This window comes from Tachyglossus aculeatus, chromosome 11 (assembly GCF_015852505.1).
Source record: "Tachyglossus aculeatus isolate mTacAcu1 chromosome 11, mTacAcu1.pri, whole genome shotgun sequence".
Taxonomy (NCBI): Eukaryota; Metazoa; Chordata; class Mammalia; order Monotremata; family Tachyglossidae; genus Tachyglossus; species Tachyglossus aculeatus.
In genome coordinates, this window is record NC_052076.1 from 22,777,071 (window position 1) to 22,797,044 (window position 19,974).

A 19,974-nucleotide genomic window follows, 5' to 3' on the forward strand; every position below is an offset into this window, starting at 1 on the left:
CACCCACCCCCTTGTATGTGTGCTGTTGCTAGTGGTCAGGGGTCTTTATTGAAGGTTGTTTTTAAGTCTGCCTGGTCTGTTGCCTTAAGAGCTGTTTTAATTGCCCATTCAGAAATCAGTCAATTGTATTTGAGTGCTTACTGTGTGCAGACCACTGTACCAAGTGCTTGGGAGAATGCAACTCTACAGTGTAACGGACACATTCCCTGCCCGCAACGAGATTCCAGTGTAAAGCACCAGTCAGTTTCCCCACCTTCTCCAGAAAGTTCCCAGAGGTTCAGCCTAGGGGCCCTGACCCTTTCTGGCTCCCAGTGTAGGAAAAAACTAAGGGACCAAGTTCCTGGGTTAAGAGATTGAAAAGTTCACGTACAATGGATTAGGGTTCCTTTTTTCTATCATTGTCCATAGATAAAAGATCCAATTTAAGTGAGACAGCCGTGCTCTTGAAACATAAAAAATTCATGTTGCTGTCTGAAAAATCATCAAAAATGCATTAGGTAAGTCTACAGCATTTTATTGTATGGCTTTGGAAACTCATTTGGGTCTTTGTATGTGGAATATTTGTTACTGCCGATTCTCCAGCATTTCACAGATTTTGACAACCTTATGTTGGGGGTTTAGGTTCAACAGTTTATAACTTTGCAGTTGTTTGTTCAGGCCAAAACATGTGGAATTTAAAGAGGAAACAGCCTTTTTTCCTGTGAAAGAGCTGTCCTCATTTGGGCTTTTAGGCAAGCTTCCGCATCAGCCTGACTCCCATGTTGTTGCCTGGCACGGATGGTAACCGTCAAAGAGGAACGAGGGCTGGGAAAGAGGGTTAAGGTCCCAGTCAGAGGCCATGTGCTCTAGGAACTTCCCCACTCCCTGTGCACATGTTCCAAGTTGCTCCATCCCAGTACTCCTGAGAGCACAATGGACAGACCCTTCATCATAGTAAGGAGGTCACCATATGTAGTGTTGGGGGAGCCTGGGCTAGTCACTTTGACAGGAGTGTGGTCATTCATCCACTTTTATATCAGGCAGTCAGGTTTTTGCTGGTTTGGCCAACGCCAGTATTAATACGTCTAGCAAAGACTCCACCGCTTGCCTGCTCTGTGACCTTGGATGAGTCACTTATCTTCTGTGTGCCTCAGGTTCCTCACCTGAAAAATGGGAATTCAGTACCTGGTCTCCCTCCTGTTTAGATTGTGAGCCCTGTGTGGGACGAGGACCGAATCTGACCTCATTAGCTTGTATCTCTGCTAGCACTTAGTACAGTGCTTGGCCTATAGCCGACATTTAACAAATATGACAATTATTATTGTTGTTGATGATGATGATGGTATTTATTAAGTGCTTACTATGTGCCAAGCACTGTTCTAAGCCCTAGGGGAGATACAAGGTAATCAGGTTGTCCCACGTGGGGCTCACAGTATTAATCCCTATTTTACAGATGAGGACACTGAGGCACAGAGAAGAGTGCAGGCCTCTTCTTCTCCCACTCCCCCAGACTCATCAGAAAAGGAGGAGGTGTCGGTTTCCTTCTCGCTCCCCAATATCGCTTTCGCACTATCCCTCCTCCCCCTTCCCTTTCCTTCCCTTCCTTTGAAGCCCACATTATTTGCCTCTACCACCCCCTCCAGATTCTTGTAGCCGTCATCTACCGCCCTCCCGGCCCCACTTCCAACTTCTTTAACGACTTTGACCCCTTCCTCACCTTCCTTCTCTCCTTCTCCATGCCCACTCTGATCCTCGGAGACTTCAATATCCACATGGATATCCCTAACAACTCCTCTGCCGCCCGCCTTCTATCTCTCCTTGACGCTGCCAACCTCTTCCTCCACCCCACCTCACCCACTCACCAACTTGGTCATACCCTTGACCTCATCATCTCCTATCGCTGCACTGTGTCCACCCTCACCAACTCTGAAATCCCTCTCTCTGATCATAATCTTCTCACCTGCCTCCTCACTCACACTCCTTTCCCCTGTAAATCCGTATTACTCCCTCACAGAGATCTCCACTCTCTGGACCCCACCCATCTTTCGGGGCGCCTCACACCCCACCTCGCCGCCCTCTCCTCTCTACCCAGTCTTGATGATCAGATTACTGCTCTCAACTCTACCCTTTCTACTCAGCTAGACTCACTCGCTCCCCTTTCCCTTCACCGCTCTCGTACCACTAACCCACAGCCCTGGATCACTGCCACTGTCCGCCTCCTTGGCTCTTATGCTCGAGCTGCCGAACGCTGCTGGCGAAAGTCTAAACACCATGCCAACCTCGTTCACTACAAGTTTATCCTTTCCTGCCTTAAATCAGCCCTCTCTTCTGCCAGACAAAACTATTTCTCCTTCCTTATTGACACCCATGCCCATCACCCCCGCCAGCTCTTCCGTACATTCAACTCCCTACTCAGGCCCCCGGTTCCTCCCCCTCCTCCTTCCCTCACCCCCAACGATATGGCCTCCTACTTCATTAACGAAATTAAATCCATCAGGTCCTACCTCCCCAAAGTCACTTCCCCCCCTTCTCCAACCCCCCGGCTCTCAACACTCTCTGCTACTCTCCCATCCTTCCCAGCGGTATCCTCAGAGGAGCTCTCCTCCCTCCTCTCAAGCGCTACTCCGGCCACCTGTGCTTCTGACCCCATTCCCTCTCATCTCGTGAAATCTCTCGCTCCATCCCTTCTCCCCTCCTTAACTTCCATCTTCAACCGCTCACTCTCCACTGGTTCCTTCCCCTCTGCCTTCAAATATGCCCATGTCTCTCCCATCCTAAAAAAACCCTCTCTTGACCCCACCTCGCCTTCTAGTTATCGCCCCATATCCCTCCTACCATTCCTTTCCAAATTCCTTGAACAAGTTGTCTACACGTGCTGCCTAGAATTCCTCAACAACAACTCTGTCCTTGACCCCCTCCAGTCAGGCTTCCGTCCCCTACATTCCACGGAAACTGCCGTCTCAAAGGTCACCAATGACCTCCTGCTTGCCAAATCCAACGGCTCATACTCTGTCCTAATCCTCCTCGACCTCTCAGCTGCCTTCGACACTGTAGACCACCCCCTACTCCTCAACACGCTATCTGACCTTGGCTTCACAGACTCTGTCCTCTCCTGGTTCTCCTCTTACCTCTCCGGTCGTTCATTCTCAGTCTCTTTTGCAGGCTCCTCCTCCCCATCCCATCCTCTTACTGTGGGAGTTCCCCAAGGTTCAGTGCTTGTTCCCCTTCTGTTCTCAATCTACACGCACTCCCTTGGTGACCTCATTCGCTCCCACGGCTTCAACTATCATCTCTACGCTGATGACACCCAGATCTCCATCTCTGCCCCTGCTCTCTCCCCCTCTCTCCAGGCTCGCATCTCCTCCTGCCTTCAGGACATCTCCATCTGGATGTCTGCCCGCCACATAAAGCTCAACATGTCGAAGACTGAACTCCTTGTTTTCCCTCCCAAACCTTGCCCTCTCCCTGACTTTCCCATCTCTGTTGACGGCACTACCATTCTTCCCGTCTCGCAATCCCGCAACCTTGGTGTCATCCTCGACTCCGCTCTCTCCTTCACCCCTCACATCCAAGCCATCACCAAAACCTGCCGGTCTCAGCTCCGCAACATTGCCAAGATCTGCCCTTTCCTCTCCATCCAAACTGCTACCCTGCTCATTCAAGCTCTCATCCTATCCCGTCTGGACTACTGCATCAGCCTTCTCTCTGATCTCCCATCCTCGTGTCTCTCTCCACTTCAATCCATACTTCATGCTGCTGCCCGGATTATCTTTGTCCAGAAACGCTCGGGGCATATTACTCCCCTCCTCAATAATCTCCAGTGGCTACCGATCAATCTGCGCATCAGGCAGAAATTCCTCACCCTGGGCTTCAAGGCTCTCCATCAGCTCGCCCCCTCCTACCTCACCTCCCTTCTCTCCTTCTACAGCCCAGCCCACACCCTCCGCTCCTCCGCCGCTAATCTCCTCACCGTACCTCGTTCTCGCCTGTCCCGCCATCGACCCCCAGCCCAGGTCATCCCCCGGGCCTGGAATGCCCTCCCTCTGCCCATCCGCCAAGCTAGCTCTCTTCCTCCCTTCAAGGCCCTACTGAGAGCTCACCTCCTCCAGGAGGCCTTCCCAGACTGAGCCCCTTCCTTCCTCTCCCCCTCGTCCCCCTCTCCATCCCCCCCATTTTACCTCCTTTCCTTCCCCACAGCACCTGTATATATGTATATATGTTTGTACATATTTATTACTCTATTTATTTATTTATTTATTTATTTTACTTGTACATATCTATTCTATTTATTTTATTTTGTTAGTATGTTTGGTTTTGTTCTCTGTGGCCCCCTTTTAGACTGTGAGCCCACTGTTGGGTAGGGACTGTCTCTATATGTTGCCAATTTGTACTTCCCAAGTGCTTAGTACAGTGCTCTGCACACAGTAAGCGCTCAATAAATACGATTGATGATGATGATGAAGTGACTTAATAAACCGTAATTTCTGAAAAATGCTACAGTTTTAATGTGCATCCTTATGATACCCTTCCGTACTGACATAAGCCAAGTTTCCTGGTCATGTTGTAATCTCCCAAATGCTAGTAGAGCATTGTGCACACAGTAAAGTGTGCAATACCACTGATTGCATTACATCTGTGGCTTGAGCCATGAGAAACATGAAAGCAGTTGTCTTCTTGTCCATTTCAAAACCCAAAGTGATGAATGTTACTAGAAATTGACAGAATAACAGATACTAGTCATTGCCATGGGCAAATATGCACAGATTTTTGATTTTTATGTTTTGATAGTTCCTGTTTAATTAATTGATTAATTAAAAGTAGATGAAGGGGTGTCTGGAATTCTAGCATGTCATGAGTGGCCATCCAACTTGATTGCTCACTGATCGTTCCATCCAATCAATCAGTCGATCAATCAGTTATATGGTTTGATATACAGAGCACTGTACTAAATACTTGGGGGAGAACAAAATAATAGAGTTGGTAGGCACAGTCCCTGTCCACAATGAGCTTACAGTCTAGAGGGGGAGAGAGACATTAATAGAAATAAATTACAGATGTGTACATAAATGCTGTCAGGCTGAGGGAGGGGTAAATAATGGGTGAAAATCCAAATGAATCCACCTAATGCTGGCACAGCATTGAAGGTATCAAAAACGAGATGACACGTATTTAGAATCCAACCTTTTTTGGTGCTTCCATTGGAAGATTGGTTGGCATCAGCGGACATGTTTTTCTTAGATAAGTTATATTTTTACATCTTGAATCTGAGCTGGAATACCGTAATCGTTTGAAATCTTATATGCAGTTAGTGCTCTATTCCTTTTCCTGTGCAGACTGTAGATACATTTTTCAAAAACTGGAAACCAGCCCTTTCATTTCAAGGCTCTCACCTTTTCTCAGAGTCCTGGCTTCATCTGTGACTTGATGTTTTGCCCTTGCATTTAGGTAGCCTTTTAATTTTGTTAGTACTCCTTAATTCTCTAGTAGGTAATGATTTCCCCAATTTGGGGACTAGGCAGTCCAGTGTTTATTTCGTGTCACTGTTATTTTGTGAGAAGCAGAGTGGCTTAGTGGAAAGACCCCAGGCTTGGGAGTCAGAGGACGTGGGTCCTAATCCCAGCTCCGCCACTTGTCTGCTGTGTGACTTTAGGCAAGCCGCTTCACTTCTGTACCTCGGTTACCTCATCTGTAAAATGGGCATTAAGACTGTGAGCCCCAAGTGGAACAACCTGATTACCTTGTATCTATCCCAGCACTTAGAATGGTGCTTGGCATATAGTAAGTGCTTAACAAATACCATAATTATTAATTACTACTATTAGAATGGAATTTGGATTAGGTGGCAGTTTGCTGTCAGAAGTAACCCAAACAACCCAACTCAGAGCTATGGTCTGAAAAAGGAAATAGCATATGCCGGTTGGCAGTGGGAAAGATGGTGGAGTCAGGGAGAGAGACTATGATCATATGATGGGAAGAAAGGATAGGAAATATTGGATGTGGCTTGAGAATTGGCAAAGGTTTGAGGACTTCAGGCCCAACACCCTGTCCTGTTGGCTGTAGGAAATACAGTTTGGGTTGGAGCAACTTTGTCATGGGAGGAATAAGGACCCTCTAATACCTTCATTTAAAAAGTAAAGCCCCAAAACCTTGACTGTAGTTCAAACTTGTGTGTGTGTGTGTGTGTGTGTGTGTGTGTGTGTGTGTGTTTATTTGCCCCAAATTTGATAGTTTTCCAAAGAGCTTGACAATTTGGGGAAGTGTCATATTTTCTGATAGAAGGAGAAGGCTTCTACTTCTCCTTGCTCCTTCCCAGCAATCAATCAATCACTAGTATTTATTGAGCACTTACTGTGTGCAAAGAACTGTACCAAGCACTTGGGAAAGTACAACAGAGTTGGTAGGCACGTTCCCTACCCACAAGGAGCTTACAGTCTAGAGGGGGAGACAGACAGTGATATAAATGAATAAATTACAGGTGTACACTTACGTGCAGTGGGGCTGAGGGAGCAGTAGCCAGTGACCCAGCTTTTGGGCTGCAGAGCCTTTAAAAGGGTCAAGAGGGGAGTCAGTGAGCCCATTGGTTCTGGGTTCCTTGTAGCTTGCTTGCTGTTCTCTCTCTCTTTCTCTCTCTCTCTCTCTCTATCTCCCCCCCCCCCCTCCTTCTTTCCCTTTTTCCCTCCTTCCCTCCCTCCCTTCCCCCATGGAATCTTTCCCTCTGCCAAAGGTTCAACCCAGCCACTACTTGTATTCCCACATTGGGTGCAGTCAGAGGCTGCTAAGGCTTGGAGGTTGAAAGTTTGCTTCTTTCCATTCTTGAGGGGAAGAATTCTACAGAATTTTTTTTTCTTAGTCGGGGTGTATGCCACATGACCATTAGAGATAGCTGCTTTTTATATTCGGAGGGCGTTTCTGGTGGTCAGATTCACCGGTGAATGCCCATGTGGCTGAAATTTGAGCTCTATACCCAATTTTGGTATGTCGCAGGGATTATCATCTTGCCTGGTCCCCCGTTACAGAACACTCACACCTCAGTGTTCACCGAGACCAATTCCATGCACTGGTTTCTCTGACCCTGCTTCACACTAGATCCAAACAAGCCTGCGTTGTCAGATGAACATTCCCAAATCCCCCGACAACTCTCTAGCTAAAACTCATAATGAAATCCCACGATGTGACAGAACTGAAGCCAGCTTCAGTGTTCGGTGCAGGAAGATAGGCCCGACTGGACATCTTTGGGTGGGCAGTAGTTCCATGGTCAGCTTCTGTGGAATTGGAGCAGCCCCAGTCCTAAGATGAATCAATGACTTCCACTGCAGTTTCTAATGAACTCTGATTAACTCTGTTTATTAAGCTGAAGAGGGAGAAGCTTGATAAGGAAATTCACGGAGATGGTAATGAGAAATGGTAACGAGTAAAAGTTGTAATTATTCTTTGCATTTTTGCCCAGTGTTTACATCCTAGTGCCTCTTTGGGCTCTGCTGTTTATGTTTGTATTTGAATGACTAATGGCTCCGTAAAGTCCCTCTATAGAATTTGCAGTTTGCCTGAGCTTTCTCTGGATCCAGTCCATCGAGTCATCTCAGAAATGGGTGTCCAGTGAATGGAGTGATGAGGCGGATTTGGGGGAGGAGGTTAACATTGCCAAGCAATGGCAAGGAGCATGGCGTAATGTTTAAGAGCATGGGCCTGGGAATCAGGAGGTCATGAGTTGTAATCCCGGCTCCGCCACTTGTCTGCTCTATGACCTTGGGCAAGTTACTTCACTTGTCTGGGCCTCAGTTACCTCGTCTGTAAAATGGGGATTGAGACTGTGAGCCCCATGTGGGACGGGGACTTGTATCCACCCCAGCGCTTAGTACAGTGCCCTGTACATAGTATGCGCTTAACAAATACCATTAGTATTACTGCCAAGGAAAGTGGGCAGTCATGCATAGAGATGGAATAACTGGGATCACAGGAGATTGTCCGCTTGCATGATGCTTTCATAATGGTGTCTCTGAATCTTTTCACCTGTGTTACTTTACCACAAGGAAATGACTTGAGTTCCTTGAGATGTAACTGAGCAACTATGTGACAGAGAAGAAATGATAGTAATTGTGGTATTTGTTCATCAATCAATCATATTAATTGAGTGCTTACTAGATGCAGAGTACTATACTAAGCATTAGGAGAATACAATTACAGTACAATTAGCAAACATGTTCCCTGCCCATAACGAGCTTACAGTCTAGAGGGGGAGACAGACATTAATATGAAGAAATAAGTAACTTATAAGCACTTTATGCCAAGCACTGTACTAAGCCATGGGGTAGGTACAAAATCATCAGGTCCCAAATGGGGCTCACAGTCTAAGTAGAGGGAGAACAGGTATTGAATCCCCATTGCTCAGATGAGGGAACTGAGGCACAGAGAAGTGAAGTGACTTGCCCAAGGTCACACAGCAGGCAAGTGGCAGAACCAGGATTAGAACTCAGGTCCTCTGACTCCCAGGCCTGGGAGGCCATGATGCTTCTCTAAGAAAAGAAGAAATAGGAAAATAGCTCTTGATCTTAGAAGTGAACGTGGACATGTAAACTGGATCGGGGAAATAGCGATGCCTTAAGGAACTTCATCAAATTTTGACCTTATTCCCCAAGCCTGTCCAGAGCAGAAGTGTTTAACTTCCCCTGGAGCTACTTTCAAGCCTAGGAACAAGACTTCAGGCAGAGTCAATTAGTAGTATATGTTGAGCGTTTACTCTGTGCAGAGCATTGTAGAAAACCTGTGGGAGAATGCCATAGAGTTAAGTGGACATGATCCCCGTCTTCAAGGTGCTTCCAATCTAGCCTCAGGGTGCCCTGGAGGCTCAGGGGTGGTTCTGGTTAGAGGAGTCCCAAAGCTGAGCTCTGCCTGTGAGTTTCAGGAGTTACATTTTCCATTATTAGAGGGTTGCCTGGTGTCACTCCAATCCAAGAAGATTTAAAGCAGAAATGTGCTCGGCCTGGAGGTTCACGTTTGCTTGCTTTCTTTCCCTTAGGTGGCACCTCCACGGAGAGCGACTGTACTTTTGAGCCCGACTATGCTATCCCACCACTCCCAGTGAGCGAAGGTATGCAGCACATTCGGATTATGGAGGGCATGTCCCGCTCTCTCCCATCTTCCCCCTTACTCACCCATCAGTCTATCAGTGTGCGGCTCCAGCCCGTGAGGAAATTAACTGGTAAGGACCTTCGATAAGTTCAGTGGATTTCTCACCCTTGACCCCAAGTCCCGCCGCGTGCCCATGGGTCTTCAGGGTTCCCCTTTCCAGCCGTCCCGAGCCCCGGGCCTCTCAAGCGCAATGTGTCAGGTCGGCACCGTCGGCAGATGACTCTAGGGGAGGACCGGGCCGGGCCTCAGATCGGAGGTGGATGCGTCTCCTTTCTCTCAGGATCCCTCTGTCGGCGGGAGACTCGCCGGTATTTCCGGAGACCTCTAGACTGGGTAGAACATCCTGTGAGGCTGATCTCATTTCCCCAAGCGCCCATGTTACGTTACTGGCTGGAGATGGTTCGATTGTCAGGCGACTATTTGTTTGGCTATGGGCTACTGGGAGCTCGGTAGTTCTACTGAGATGCATTCATTTGAAGTTGACCTAAAAGGGCGACAGGCGTGTTTCTGACAACTCCATTTTTAAACTGTCGGAGATCATTTGGTCCCCGTTGCAAGTTTTGCGCATTTGAAATGATTAGAGCATCGTCTCACAGGATGTACGGTGCGATCAGAGGGTGGCGCGGTCATTGGACATCCGGGGCAGTGGATAACACGTGCTTGGTTGAAAGGGGGAGACCCCGAATGGCCCTTTTAGTAGATATGAAAGAACACTTAGTGTTGTAAAGGAGTTGCACCCGTTTGAATTTAGTTCAGATCTATTAACGAGCCAACGACATTTCCACCAGTGATAGAGAAGCTGAGCTGGGAAAATGTGGCAGGTGAAATCAGGTTTCGCCGTCTAGGATCTCCACGAGAGGAAGGGCCATGTCTCTTCCATGTTGCACACAGGCTCGAGGGGTAAATGGCAGTCATCAGTTTTAAATGGAATCTCACCTCACTCAGCTTTTCCTGAGAGATGAGAAGACTTTTTCAGGTTCGCCTGCATGTGGGAGTTTGCTCACTCTTAGGCGTTTTCCCCTTTGCACACTTCCTTATCTTGAAGAGTTGAAGCATCTGACAACTACTAAGCTCTTAGTACAGTGCTCTGCACACAGTAAGCGATCAATAAGTACAGTTGATTATTGATTGATCGATTAACTGAGGTGTAGGACCTGAGTTGTAGGTCAGCATTGAGGTTTTGGAAATTCTCACTGGCTTACAGCCTCCTCTCCCTTCAGTCCCAACTGCGAATTGAGTTGGGCTTCGAGGTGCCTCACCTCATCTCGGAAACCGGGGGAAAGAAGACAGCCCTGGATCTCTCGCCTGGGGTGGAAATGGCCCGAGGTTGCTTCTCTTTGCCCTGCATCCCCAGATTCTGAGCCCAGTGTGGAGGGTGGGTCCTTAGGCAGTGTCTGGAGCCCATGTCTGAAATCCACCTCACGTGATTCTTATCAGAATCCTGGTTTAGAGAGAATGCAGTTTAAACTAGAAAACTGGCATCATTTTATCAGCTATTTACGAAGAAGCTCAGTGTCCTGCCTCGAGATCAGGGAATGCCGTGTGCAGTCAATCAGTGTGTCATTGAGCATATACTATGTGCAGAGCAGTGTACTGACTGCTTGGTGAACAGTACAGCAGCATTGTAGATGTGGTGGTCCCTGCCCAATGGGAGCTTACATTCTACAGGGGGAGAAAGACATTAAAATTGACTAGCGATAGGGGAAATAGTAGAGTTATGCTAATGTGCAAGCAAGATGTATCCAATCAATCAGTTGTATTAAGCACTTACTGTGTACAGAGCACTGTACTAAGCATTTGAAAGACTATAATACAACAGAATTGGTAATAATCCAGCGTGGCTCAGTGGAAAGAGCACAGGCTTTGGAGCCAAAGGTCATGGGTTCAAATCCCGGCTCCGCCAATTGTCAGCTCTGTGACTTTGGGCAAGTCACTTAACTTCTCTGAACCCCAGTTCCCTCATCTGTAAAATGGGGATTAAGACTGTGAGCCCCACGTGGGACAACCTGATCACCTTGTATCCCCCCTGCGCTTAGAGCAGTGCTTTGCACATAGTAAGAGCTTAACAAATACCATCATTGTTATTATTATTATTAGTGGTATTTTTTAAGCTCTTACTATGTGCCAAGCACTGTAGTAAGGGCTGGGGTTGACAAAAGCTATTCAGGTCCCACCTGGAGCTCACAGTCTTAAGTAGGAGGGTCAGGCATCGAATCCCCACTTTGCAGATGGGGGATCCGGGGGGAATCAGACATTAATATAAATAGGAATCTAGGAGGAAGGTGATGGAAAAGGGCAAAAAGTAGAAAAGAAGTGAGGAAGAGGCCCAGGGATGGATGCTGAAGGAAAGAGTCAAGAAACAGCGGTTCCATTAGAGAAGCAGCATGGCTCAGTGGAAAGAGCATGGGCTCGGGAGTCAGAGGTCATGGGTTCAAATGCCGGCTGCCACTTGTCAGCTGCATGACTTTGGGCAAGTCACAACTTCTCCGTGCCTCAGCTACCTCATCTGTAAAATGGGAATTAAGACTGTGAGCCCCACGTGGGACAACCTGATCACCTCGTTTCCTCCCCAGCTGTTGGAACAGTGCTTTTCACATAGTAAGCGCTTAACAAATGCCATTATTATTTTTATTATTATTATTAGGCACAGAAAGAAAAGATAGAGATGCAGTAAGCTCCCTCAGGGCAGAGTTCACGTCTGCCAACCTTGTTGTCCTTTCCCAAGTGTTTAGTACAGTGCTCTGCCCCTGTAGGGGCTTAACCAATATTATCGATTAATTAATCGATTGATTGATGTAACGAAGCTGGTTAAGGAATCGTTAGTTGTCAGTTTTTGGGTAGGGAGAGCGCTCTTTTGGATTCAGTTTTTAAGGTGAACTAACATTTATTTCTAATTAGTAGTTATTTTAGAAGTAGAGCATATTTTAAATCAGGCATTGAGATTTAAAACTCATTTATTTAACTTCAAGAAATGCTTGAAAAATATTTTTTATTTTTAGCATTTGTAATTTTCCAGTCACGCTATATTTAACACCAAAGCTGGAGGGGTGGGAAGGAATGACATTTCTAGATTCCTCTGCCAGTTTAGAAAGGAACCTTTGAAATATTCCACTTCCAAATTGAGATGAAAATCGTAATAGCATTCCTGTCTCTAGATAGCCTGCGGCGATCGATCCAAGCCAGGTTAGCCCCTCACATTCAGGAGAGGAATTTCCAGAAGGCTCCAGAACAGGAGCTGCTCACTCCAAAGGACTCCTTCCTCCTTAGGGCAGGGCCGGGGAGGAAGGGAGAGCTGTTTTACTTAAGATGTCATTCATTTGGCTGATGACATCTGTGGGAGCGCAGCCAATTCCAAACGAGAATAGGGGCAAGGAGGAAGAGAAGTCCAAGAGCCAAGAGAGGAGAGGAGAGGGCCGGTCCTTCGGTTCTGCTGGAGGGGAAGAACATTTGTAACTGGTATTCATCAGGGGAGCTGAGTTGTAGCAGTGTGAACAATCAATCAGTGGTATTATTGAGCACTTACTGTATGCAGAGCACTGTACTAAGGGCCTAGGAGAGTAAAAAGAATAATAATAATAATTGTGGTATTTGTGAAATTCTTACTTTGGGCCAGGCACTGTACTAAGCACTGGGGTAGGCACAAGGTAATTAATAGTAGTAATAATACTGATGATGGTATTTGTTAAGTGCTTAGTATGTGCAAAGCACTCTTCTAAGCGCTGGGGAGGTTACAAGGTGATCAGGTTGTCCCACGGGGGGCTCACAGTTTTAATCCCCATTTTACAGATGAGGTAACTGAGACACAGAGAAGTGAAGTGACTTGCCCAAAGTCACACAGCTGACAGTTGGCGGAGCCGGGATTTGAACCCATGACCTCTGGCTCCAAAGCCCGGGGTCTTTCCTCTGAGCCATGCTGCTTCTCTAATTGGTAATTGGTTTGTACATTGTCCCTGTCCCACATGGGACTCACAGTCTTCATCCTCATTTTACAGATGAAATAACGGAGGCACAGAGAAGTGAAGTGACTTGCTTGTCACCCAGGAGACAAGTGGAAGAACAGGATTAGAACCCAGGTTCTTCCGACTCACAGCCCGGGCCCTCTGTACTAGGCAGAGCTGTTTCCGTTAGGCCATTTTGCTTCTCTACAGAGTTGATATTTGCACAAGAGTAAATCAGTGTAACAGTAGTAAATAGTAATCAGTAGTATTTATTGAGCACTACTGTGAGCAGAGCACAGGCCTGAACACTTGGGGGAGTTCAGTAGAATTAGGAGATATAATCCCTGCCTTCCTGGAGCTCAAAATCCAGCAGGGAAGATAGACTGTAAAGTAAATTGCAGTTTGAAGGAACTAATAATAATAATAATGATATTTATTAAGCGCTTACTAAGTGCAAAGCACTGTTCTAAGCACTGTTCTAAGCACAGGGGAGGTGACAAGGTGATCAGGTTGTCCCCCGGTGGGCTCACAGTTTTAATCCCCATTTTCCAGATGAGGGAACTGAGGCACAGAGAAGTGAAGTGACTTGCCCAAAGTCACAGCTGACAGTTGGTGGAGCCGGGATTGGAACCCATGACCTCTGACTCCAAAGCCCGTGCTCTTTCCACTGAGCCACGCTGCTTCTCATCTTAAATTAATAGAATTTAAGACGTGTAGAACGTAAGCGCTCTGGGGAGGTGTGACTACTTAAATACTTCTCTGCACAGGTGAGGCCAGAGTGCTCATGTAAGAGTTGAAGAATGTATAATGAGGGGGATTAGAAATTAATGGGAGAAGGCCTCTTGGAAGAAGTACTGTGGCCTAGTGGAAAGAACACGGGCCTGCAGTTAAGAGGGGCCTTCATTCCCCCTCCACCCACCTTGTGACCAGTTTGTCCCACAGCCCCTCAGAGCAAAATAACTCAATGGCTACAGTTTTATTTGAAATCATTTTGCCACTGTTAACTCAGAAACGGTTATGGTTAACTTGAATTCGGTAAACACGATAAAATGTCTTTTTAGCCCTTGAGGATTTGAGGGTCCCTCTTCCTTCTCCCCAAGGGGCAGTTGCCCCAGGGTTGGGACCCTGGGTTAATAATAATTATAATCTTACTTGTTAAGCGTCGACTATTCTTTTATTCATTCATTCAATCGTATTTATTTAGCACTTACTGTGTGCAGAGCACTGTACTAAGCGCTTGGGAAGTACAAGTTGGCAACATATAGAGACGGTCCCTACCCAACAGTGGGCTCACAGTCTAGAAGACCACGTGCCAAGCACTGAGGTAGATACCAGCTAATCAGGTTGGACACAGTCCCTGTCCCACATGGGGCTCATACTTTTAAGTAGGAGAGAGTGGGATGTAAAATGGGGAAACTGAGGGCCAGAGAAGTAAAGTGGCTTGCCTAAGGTCACACAGCGGACATGTGGCAGAGGCGGGATTAGAACCCAAGCCCTCCGACTCCCAGGCCCGGGCTCTTTCCACTAGGCCACGACTGGTTTTGGGGAGGTTCAAAATAAGAAGCCTTGTAGCCTGCTTAGCTAGTGCTGCTAGTAGCAGCAGTGAGGCCAGTCGGCCACAGCACCTGTTTATATGTATATATGTTTGTACATATTTATTACTCTATTTATTTATTTATTTTACTTGTACTTATCTATTTTATTTATTTTATTTTGTTAATATGTTTGGTTTTGTTCTCTGTCTCCCACTTATAGACTGTGAGCCCACTGTTGGGTAGCGACTGTCTCTATATGTTGCCAACTTGTACTTCCCAAGAGCTTAGTACAGTGCTCTGCACACAGTAAGCGCTCAATAAATACGATTGATTGATTGATTAAGGCAGGTATGAGCAGCGAGGCGGCAATTGGAGGTCAGTCTCAGTGCCGGGCTCTGATTATGAGTGTGGACGACTTCCAGTCTTGGGCCACCGGCAGCTCCCAAACCCACCCACGTGATTTTATTTTGCTTTGATCCTGAGCTTGAATGCCACCAAACAATTTCAAGGCTACAGATGCATTTTGACTGCTGAATGAAAGATGATTTCATTATTCACTGCAGTATGCTGTGACCCTTTTTCTGTCATCCGTGTTGTATAATCTTCAATTAGAATAAATTCAGTCATGGCTTGTTTATTTAAACAACAAATAAGTAGTGTATTCATATGATTTAACTGTAAGCCTCTCATAGTCCATTTGGCTGCTGATTCACCTTCTCCTAGCATTTCTGTGTCTCTGAGCCATTCTCAGTCAATCAATCAATTATATTTATTGGGCACTGACTGGGTGCAAAATACTCCACTGTGTGCTTGGGAGAGTACAGTGCAACAGAGTTGGTAGACACGTTCCCTGCCCACAACGAGTTTACAATCTAGTTACAGTCAAGTTTCTGGCGGGGCGCTTATCTTTTAAAGGTACACCATCCTATCAACCTGAAGCAAGTGATAAACGTCTGCTGCTATGAAAGTCACTTAAAAAAAAATTCCTCTTCCAGCATCCTGCCAGTGTCCAAGAACATGGAGTCCCTGGATTAGGAATTCAATAGGCTGGGAGTGGGATGGGGCAGAAGTGGCAGCACTGGCATTTATTTTTGCTGCTCCTAAGACCATCATTTGGAAAGTGGACTTTTATGTTAATGTAATCAGTTGATGACGAGGGTAGACTCAGTAGTTATCATCTGGCTTGGAAAAACATTTCTAGATCAACTTGAATTTTCAGGCATTTAAATGAGATATAAAGGCATTTAAAGCAAGTCCATCCAAATGATAGACATTTTGTTACTCAAGCCATTTAACCCAAGATTGTAATTACTGTTTGAAACTCAAAGTCTCATGAGGAGTGCTATTGTTATTACAGATTTCCTGTATAGGAAACTGGCACTTTATAAATGTTAGAGTTTGTTAGCTCTATATGGATCATTTTTCCATAAAAATCGAAATAATTATCATTTGAACTATTGGCTTCTGCTGTTGAATTTTCATGGTGAAATGACATCTCTTTTCTTTAACTTGAGTCTCCAAACTCATCTCTTTGTTATCCTTTGATGAAATGCACGTTTTTGTATCTTTCCACGCATCACATGACCATGTATGGGGCATCTGGGAATAGTTTGGTTTCAAGGTGAAAACGCCTCAATCAATCAATCAGTGGTTTTTATTGAGCATTTACAGAGCACTGTCAAAAGCACTTCGGAGAGTACAGTAGAATTAGCAGATATGATCCCTTCCCATAACAAGCTTACAGTGTAAAAGAGGAGACAGACATTAATATGAATAATAATAATAATGATAGTATTTGTTAAGCACTTAGAACAGTCTGCTTAGAAAAGTGCGTTGCACGTAGTAAGCGCTTAGTAAATGCCATTATTATTATTATTATTATTATTACTTACTATGTGCCACTGTTCAATAATTATAATGATATTTGTTAAGCGCCTACTATGTGCCAAGCACTGTTCTAAGTACTGGGGTAGATACAAGGTAATCAGGTTGCCCCACATGGGGCTCACAGTCCTAATCCCCATTCTACAGGAGAGGGAACTGAGGCACAGAGAAGTTAACTTTCCAGGGTCACACAGCAGATAAGTGGCAGAGTTGGGATTAGAACCCATGACCTCTGACTCCCAAGCCTGTGCACTTTCCACTGAGCCACGCTGCTTCTCTGTAAGCAGGGTAGATTCAGGGTAATCGGGTTGTCCCACCTGAGGCTCACACTTTTGATGCCCATTTGATAGATGAGGTAACTGAGGTCCAGAGAAATGAAGTGAATTGCCCAAGGTCACACAGCAGACAAGTGGCAGAGCCAGGATTAGAATCCATGTCCTCTGACTCCCAAGCCCATGCTCTTTCCACTAAACCATGCAGTATCTAAGGTAATCAGGTTGCTTCACGTGGGGCTCATGGTCTTAGTCCCCATTTTACAGCTGAGGTAACTGAGGCATAGAGAATTTATGTGACTTGCCTAAAGTCACTCAGCTGATAAGTAGCGGAGCTGGGATTAGGACCCACGACCTCTGACTCCCAAGCCTGTGCTGTTACCACTAAGCCACGCTGCTTTCATAATATATGATTTAAAGATATGCACAATAAGGGCTGTGGGGTGAGGGGTGGGGCAAATATCAAATGTCCAAAGGTCAAATGTCAAGTGCACAGACCATTCAGAAGGGAGAACGAGTTGGGGAAAAGAGGGCTTAATGCGGGGGGGACTCTTGGAAGGAGATTCGACCTTAAGTTACTTTGAAGGGTAACTCATCATTACCCATCTTTCTAATTCTTTCATTCATTCATTCCTTCAATCGTATTTATTGAGTGCTTACTGTGTGCTGAGCACTGTACTAAGTGCTTGGGAAGTACAAGTTGGCAACATATAGAGACAGTCCCTACCCAACAGCGGGCTCACAGTCTAGAAGGGAGAGACAGACAACAAAACAAAACATTTTAACAAAATAAAATAAATAGAATAGTAAATATGTACAAATAAAATAGAGTAATAAATCTTTATATATAATATAATAAATATATTACATTATATTATTATATATAATAAATAGAGTAATAAATATGTATTAGATTTATCGGTAAATAAATCTAATATTGCGGTTTCATCTGATCTGCGGAAATTATTTCTCTCTCCCCCCACACACACCTCAGTCTGTCAATCCATAAATCAAACAATTGCCTTTCCCTCTCAGCTAAGCGATATACTTTCAAATACGGGCTTTGTGTGTCCTTATTCCCTCCCTATTCTTACTTGATCCCGCAGGCGAAGTTCTTAGCCACTCTACCTTATTAGCTCTTATTAGCTTCTGCATTGATAAAGGTGAAACCCCTTCCCAAAAACGTTGGTGAAAATAACTGGAAACAATTTTTGCAAATTCAGTATATATAACAGAAAATAGTGTGGTTTTCCAAAATCTGATTTGAAACTCCTCTGGAATATGTGACCCCAGCATAAGACCAAATAATTTTTCAGAGTGCTATGGTTCTGCCATCTGTCCCCCTGTAGGCCAGTTTTCCTCAAGTCTGTTAATCACTGAATGGTATTTTTTGAGTATTTACTGTATGCAGAACACTGTACTTAATGCTTGGGAGAGTACAGCGCAAATGAGTAGGTAGCCAAGAACCCTGCCAGTGAGGGGCTTAGAGTGCAATGGCTCTTCCTCTGCCTCTCACCCCACTCACTGTGGATGTTTCTTAAGGTTCAGGACTGGATCCCCTCCTCTTCTCCCTCTAAACCTAAGGTCATTGTGGGCAAGAAATGTGTCTGCCAATTCTGTTGTTCTGGATTCTCCCAAGTGCTTAGTACAGTGTTCTGCACACAGTAAGTGGTCAGTAAATACCATTGATTGATTCTCAGTCAGCACTTTATTCTCTTGGGGAGCTCAGCTACTGCCTTGCCTCAACTCCCACTTCTGTGGTGGTGACTCCCAAATCTACCTCGTTCACCCCTGACCTCTCTCCTGCTGTACAATCTGACATCTCCTCCTGTCTCCGGGACATCTCTGTGTGGATGCTGCACGGCCACCTCCAGCTCACCAGCTCCAAAACTGTTCTCACCTTTCCTCGCGAATCCTCTCCTTCACCTAACTCTCCCATCACTGTTAAAACTACCATCCTCCTCTCCTTCTGTGAAGCCAAAAACCTCAGTGTTACCCTCATCTCTTCCCTTTCTTTCAAGCCCTCTATCTAGTCTGTCGCCAAATCCTGTCAATCTTTTCTCCCAAAGGTTTCTGGGATCGGCGTCTTCCTTTCCATCCAGCCAGTCACCAACATAGTCCAGGCGCTTGGGATATTCTTTCTTGAAGGCTGCCACAGGCTTCCTTACTGATCTCCCTACCTTCGGTCTTTCCACTCTCCAGTACATATTTCACTGCGCTGCCTGGGTCACTTTCCTAAAGAATCAATCTTTATCCATCCCCCAGTTTCCCAAATACCTCCACAGACTGCCTGCCCCTCCCTGCCTTAAGCAGAAACTCCTGACCACTGGCTGATGGCAGTCCATCAGCTCTCTCTCTCCATCATACTTATCCACCCTCTTCTACTTCATTCCAGCGTGCATTTTTCATTCCTCTCAAGCGAATCTGCTCACCGTACCCTGTTCTCATCTCTCCCGCTACCCACCTCCTTTTTTTCTTTTTTTTTTTTGTGGTATTTATTATGTGCTTACTATGTACAGCCAGGCACTGTACTAAGCGCTGGGACAGATGCAAGCTAATCAGGTTGGACACAGTTCCGTGTACCACGTAGGGCTCACAGTCTTAATCCCTTTTTTACAGGTGAGGTACCTGAGGCCCAGAGAAGTTAAGTGACATACCCAACATCACACAGGAGACAAGTGGCCAAACCAGGATTAGAATCCATGTCCCAGGCCCATGCTCTATCCACTAGGTCACACTGCTGCTTCTCCTCTGTCCCCCATCACATCCGTCTGACCTGCTTGCCCCATCTTCAAAACCCTCCTGAAAGCCCAACTCCTCCAGCAGATTTCAAATCTTGTAACTGCCACTGTAGCACTTCTATACCACCAAGTACTTGTGAACGCACGACCTCCCCTAGCACTTATGTACATAACTTCCCCTAATACCTAAGCTCCAACTCATATCCCCTTTACCTTCTTCCATCTACCTGGAAATTTTTGTAGTATCCGCCTCCCTGGCTGTCACTTGAGTAAATACTGTCACTTGAGTAAATTATTTTAATGTCTATCTTCCCCTTCTAGACTGTAAGCTGGTTGTGAGCAGGGAACATGTCTACTAACTCTGTTTTATTGACCTGTTCCAAGCGCCTAGTACAGTGCTCTGAACAGTAAGTAGTTCTCAAGTGCTCCATAAACGACTGAATGAGTGAGTGATTGACAGGAATCTCCCTCATGCTGTGGGAATTCTCTCCTGCCA

At 45.8% G+C, this 19,974-nt stretch overlaps 1 protein-coding gene across 1 annotated transcript in view; it reads left to right on the forward strand.

The window, feature by feature from the left end:
* TANC2 (tetratricopeptide repeat, ankyrin repeat and coiled-coil containing 2) overlaps positions 1 to 19,974 on the forward strand; it is a 375,104-nt gene that overhangs the window by 130,644 nt on the left and 224,486 nt on the right. The window contains 1 exon segment of the mRNA XM_038753578.1: positions 8,996 to 9,067. Coding sequence (XP_038609506.1) covers positions 8,996 to 9,067 — 72 coding nt within the window.